A 5,684-nucleotide genomic window follows, 5' to 3' on the forward strand; every position below is an offset into this window, starting at 1 on the left:
CCTTCAGCTTCAGGAAAGCGCTTCACCCATGGTCAGGGAGCAGCATGCCAAGAACTGGCTGACGTGGGAGCATAAAGGCAGAGCTTCCTAGCTTGTTTGGGACAACTATGATGTTTATCCTAATTCCAGAGCTCCCTGTTGGAACAGCTGAGGCCTCAGTTGCAACCACGTTGTGAATCACCTGATCCCGCCTTTCTCAGCTTCCTGGAGGTGCATTCTAAGAGCGCTCCCCATAAACCAACACTCAAGTCTCTCTGAGGTGTGTTTCCAGGGAGCCTAATCTTAAGACTAAAAACTTAAAGGTCACTTTTAGCATTCTCTCTTAGAGCCCAGGCAAAGAGTTCTTTACTTTTTTAGAGGTCATGAATCCCTTTGACAGGGTGATGAAAGCCAGGGACCCTCCTCTCAGAAAAATACACACGTGCACTTAATGTAAAATTTTACGTACTGTTTTAAAGGTTAAACTTTACCACCCATGAAAAGCCTCAAGTAGCTCTTTGTACATAATCATAAGATCATTTACTGAGCACTTCCTCTCTATAAGGCCCTGTGCTAAGTGCTTTAACTTCATAATGCCTTTGATCATGACATAACACGGCAGGGTAGTTCCTAATATCTTCCTTTTAGAGATTTAAGGGCTTGCTCAAAGTAACACAGCTAATAATTAGCAGACACTGGATTAAAATCCCAATTTGTTTGTAAAGCTTGTGCTCTGAATAAATGACAAGGAAAGAGAAGCGAAGGTTAAAGAAGGGAAGGTCCTCGAAGGTCCCTTAACCATAAATGTCAAGAGTTGGGATTTAAACCCAGGTCTAACGACAGAGCTGGAGCCCTTTAGATTAAACATGTAGCTTCCATGAAAACGAAGGAAGTTGACTTTGTCCCACCTCTGCCCTTTGCGGCTTGTCATTTGCGTTTGTTTCTACAGCGATTCCCAATTGATTTCTGCGCGGCCTTCATAGAGACAGCCAGTGTGCATCCCCGCCCACAGAGGGGCGGCAAGTTGCTTGCCGTACAACGTGGCGGTTCCCTGCATCTCCGCCCACGTCGGAGAGTTGCGTCGGCTTCCGTACAACACAGATACGCACTCTCCGCCGCGCCGCTGGTTCTGACGCAACTTCCTGTCCTGCGCAATTCTATTTGACCTTTGAACTCGCAAAGGCATTTTTCTTCCTCTTCCGGGGACGTTGTCTGTAGGTATGGCTGTTGTTCTGTTTTCCCTGTCTTTATTTCCTTCACAATCGGCTGCCATCCGAGGAGCTGAGGAAGCCTAGCGTTCTCAGGAGCATTCATTTGAGCTGGCGTAGGGGTAAGGGGCACAACAGGGAGGTTGGTGGTGAGGAAGTTCCTTTCTTTGATCTTCGGAAATCCCTTGTTCTTGGTGGCCCCTCCAAAGCCACGAGTAGCCAGAGCTCACCACCCGGGACTTTGCTCCTTTCCAAGTGCAGCGTTTGGAGACAAATGAGTTGTGGTTTGGCGGTCTGAGACCGGGAAATCGCCGAACGTTTTCAGATTTTGTACCCACGTTTCCACAGCACGCCTGTACACGTCCTTAGTCTTTGGGAGGGCGGGGACCGGCAAGTTCGGGTGGTGGTTTCGCTATTTGGCTTCTGTTTCCAAGGCCCATGTCTAGGAAGAGAAAAATGTGTTAGTGAGAGAGAAGTTTCTGTCTTGCTTTTGGAGATGCAGACAGAATAGTGGCTTCATAAATCACTCGCACTGACTTTACGTGTCAAGTTTTGGTGTCTGGTAGTTCTGTTTGAGTTTAATTTTATAGTGAGAGGCTTGTGACAACAAATGTAGGCTCTTTTAAATAACAAAATATTGTTATGAAATGAAGTGGTTACAAGGTGTGGAATGGGAAGACAATTAGTTCAAATATTGATTATGTTTTACTTTGGGTAGTTCACTTAACGAAGTTGCTCATATGCATATCTGTATAACCGATTTACTAAATAACATCAAGTTGCCAGAAGTGGGAAGAAAGCAGGTGTCATAACCCAAGGAAACTTGTGTAATATCAAAATTAGTATTAAAGGGTATGCCGTTACGCAGGTGGTGCTTTAGGGCAAGACGTTGAACCCTGAAACATGTACCAGGCATTGTGTTGGGAGGGATAGCTCACGTCGTTTAATCCTAATGACAGCTGTATAAAGTAGGCAGAATTCCCATTTTAGAGAGAAGGAGGCTAGCTCCTTGCCCTGTGTATTCCCAATAAATGGCATAGTTAAGGATTGGACTTCAGAGTTCACTTCTTGTGCTTTTTGTTGAAAGCAGTGTTTCTCCAACTGGTCTCGTAGCCCTTTTCTGGACACCACTCCAAACAAAATCAGACTCTGAGTAAGGAGCCTGGTCATCACAATGTTAAGGAAGTACCACATTTGATTACCATCAGGAAAGCTAACATTCTTGGCCTCTTGTTTATCAGTCACCTTTAAATACAAGTAGTTTTGAAAGGTGGAAATGTTCCGTAAATAATACATCTTAATTTAAGGGTGTTACATACAAGGATTTGTACGTGAATGAAATAGACCACATAATGCTGTTTTGAGATTTTATCTACTATTACAATGGAAAGACTTGATGTTACTCTGTTCTTAATTTAGGCACTCAGAATGGTCCAACGTTTGACATACCGACGTAGGCTTTCCTACAATACAGCTTCTAACAAAACTAGGCTGTAAGTATTTCTAAAAATTTTAAGTATATATTATCATTTACTCTACAAAATGCTAACCTATTGACTGTTTCACTTTCTAGGTCCCGAACCCCTGGTAATAGAATTGTTTACCTTTATACCAAGAAGGTTGGGAAAGCACCAAAATCTGCATGTGGTGTGTGCCCAGGCAGACTTCGAGGGGTAAGTGTACCTGTTACTTTGAGTAGCCTAACAAGTCTTGAACTTGTTGAGCTTTCATCTCTTCATGATGGAATGAATCAAGGAGAGGTTAGCACTAAGAGGGTTGAGAATTACTAATCATCCATGAGCCAAATCTGCCAAGAACATAGACTTTTTAAACCAATCTGAGAAATGCGGTGAAAGGCCTTTCAGATAAATCAGTATACTATTTCCCTTTGTAACCTACTTTAAACTTGCCCTTAACACTTAACAAAATTTAGGGAAATTTCTGTTAAAGCATCACAAAATAATCTTAATGTTTTTCTTACGCAGGTTCGCGCTGTAAGACCTAAAGTTCTTATGAGATTGTCCAAAACAAAGAAGCATGTCAGCAGGGCCTATGGTGGTTCCATGTGTGCTAAATGTGTTCGTGACAGGTAAGTTAAATGCCTAAATGGGCTTTCTTTAGCAGATTCTTGTGTGTGTGTGTTACACTGTCCGCTAATCAGTACAATGGTGAAACAACTCATTTTAAACCAGTTGCATTCTTGAGAATCCTTTCTTCACTATGGATAATTGATGCTGCACAAAGCAAGAAATGATATTCAGAGTAACAATTTGGGGACATATTTATGCTAGATGTGGAGATTAAAAGGAACTTGGTTTTGTTCAGGAGGTGGGTAAGAAAGTCTCTTAGTGGTTTGGACAAACATAGATGGAGTGTGGAAGGTGTTAAAAGTGTAGGAACAGACGAGCTGTGTGTTCTCATGTGCCTGGAGCATAGGGTTTCAGGAGATGATGGACAACAAAGATAGAAAAGCCAGATTATGGCCAGATGCAGTGGTTTACGCCTGTAATCCCGACACTTTGGGAGGCGGAGGCAGGCAGATCACCTGAGATTGTGAGTTTGAGACCAGCCTGACCAACATGGACAAACCTCGTCTCTACTAAAAATACGAAAAGGCTTAGTGGTGCATGCCTGTGATCCCAGCTACTCAGGCTGAGGCAGGAGAATTGCTGGAAGCTGGGAGGCACAGGTTGTGGTGAACTGCGATTGCGCCATTGCACTCCAGCCTGGGCAACAGGAGCGAAACTCTGTCTCAAAAAAAAGAAAAGAAAAGCCAGATTATGAGGGATTTTACAGAATAAAAGGTAGATTAGCTTTATTTATTTATTTAGAGACAGAGTCTTGCTCTGTAGCCCAGCCTGGAGTGCAGAAAGGGCATTCCAGGCAAAGACAGTACAGACTGATCTGGCACATTGTGGGTGAAAATGGAAATGTACATTGGATTTAAGTCATGAGTTTTAAGCTGAGGTTTGGCTTTTTTCCCCCAGCCTTTGGTTCTAAAACTTTGCTGAACACAAAATCAGATGGGCACATTTATTAAAAATTTATGAAAAATACAAATTCTCAGGCCTTATCTCCTGAAGATTTGAACTTAGGTTTACAGGATAACCTAGAAATTAGCATTGTTAGCTGTGATGCTGAGCAGGTCTGCATGTGGTCTGTGCTTTAAGTAAGTTAAGGGAATTTTTAAGTGACATCAGTTGTATGTGTCTCTGATAGGATCACTTGGCGGAGATTTGAAGAAATTAGAAAACCCAGAGTTTTGAGGCTAGGTTATTTGATAACCAGGGTTGCCAATGGGAAATGGGGTGGGGGAAGGTTTAAGTTGAAGCAAGAGGAGTGCTTTATCTCTCTTGGTAACTGATTGAACAAATGCTAGGAAGACCTGCTTTTTGCTAGGTCCTATGCAACACTGTAATGATAGTGATCCGTAAAATGCACTCCCAGATGGAGATTCAAAGACGAGAAAATCTTTCCAAATTTAGTCTTCATAAACTGCCTGTTAAATAGGTGTGAAACTATTTTGTACCTTAATATAGAGAAGGCAGCTTGTCCAGTGTGCAGCTAGTGTATGGTGGAATTGGCCGTAAACAGGCTCTAAAATCCTTGCTTTTGGTGAGGTGTCTCTTGCTAATATCCCTTTACCTTTTAATTTAGTTTTTAGCACATAGCCCCTTCTGTGTTGTTTTTTACTGGGAATTTTCAAAAATACGGTTAAAATAGTCTAAGACGTTTTGCAAATCAAGAAGTACCACTATTCCTGGATCCTAACAATAAATTAGAACTCTCATAAGTGGTCTCCTGTGGGGATGACTTTATAGTTTATCTTGACTGAGAAGAACAGATAGCTACTGGCATGAAATTGAAGGATTATCCTGCTTTAAATGAATTTCAGCTTTTAAGTTTTACTCTGTATTTGTGGACTTCCTGTAGTTTCCTGGGTTCCCTGATTGCTTTGCTTAGTTGTTTTACCATGTTTGCCTTCTCTATGCTAAATAAAAAATGAAGTTCATTTTAAAGAAACGATTAATTTGGTATTTTCCTTTCTAGGATCAAGCGTGCTTTCCTTATCGAGGAGCAGAAAATCGTTGTGAAAGTGTTGAAGGCACAAGCACAGAGTCAAAAAGCTAAATAAAAAATGAAACTTTTTTGAGTAATAAAAATGAAAAGACTTGCTGTATGTATGATTTTTTTCTTTTTCTGTTATAATGTGTTAGTATACAAATTTTGCTTCTGTATGGTATTTGGAGACCCTGTAATTTTTAGATTACTTTTTCTTGTTTTTTTTGTTGGTTTGGTTTGGTTTGGTTTGGTTTTTTTGAGACAGAGTTTCTCTTGTTGCGTAGGCTGGAGTATAATGGCACGATCTCGGCTCACCACAGCTGCTGCCTTCTGGGTTCAAGTGATTCTCCTGCCTCAGCCTCCCAAGTAGCTGGTATTACAGGCATGCGCCACCATGCCCAGCTAATTTTGCATTTTTTAGTAGAGACGAGGTTT

At 41.6% G+C, this 5,684-nt stretch overlaps 1 protein-coding gene across 2 annotated transcripts; it reads left to right on the forward strand.

Moving 5' to 3' along the window:
• Positions 1 to 1,138: 1,138 nt before the first annotated feature.
• Positions 1,139 to 5,367, forward strand: RPL34 (ribosomal protein L34). Of its 2 annotated transcripts, none has more exons than XM_007999489.3 (5): positions 1,139 to 1,197; positions 2,607 to 2,680; positions 2,761 to 2,860; positions 3,173 to 3,276; positions 5,238 to 5,367. In XM_007999489.3, the coding sequence occupies exons 2-5, from the start codon at positions 2,616 to 2,618 to the stop codon at positions 5,320 to 5,322; spliced, it is 354 nt and encodes a 117-aa protein (XP_007997680.1). In that variant the 5' UTR covers positions 1,139 to 1,197; positions 2,607 to 2,615; the 3' UTR covers positions 5,323 to 5,367. The 2 variants fall into 2 exon arrangements, with proteins under 2 accessions (XP_007997680.1, XP_007997679.1); XM_007999488.3 differs by having other exon boundaries at positions 1,164 to 1,309.
• The last annotated feature ends 317 nt before the right edge of the window (positions 5,368 to 5,684 follow it).

Source organism: Chlorocebus sabaeus, chromosome 7 (assembly GCF_047675955.1).
Source record: "Chlorocebus sabaeus isolate Y175 chromosome 7, mChlSab1.0.hap1, whole genome shotgun sequence".
NCBI classification, from domain to species: domain Eukaryota; kingdom Metazoa; phylum Chordata; class Mammalia; order Primates; family Cercopithecidae; genus Chlorocebus; species Chlorocebus sabaeus.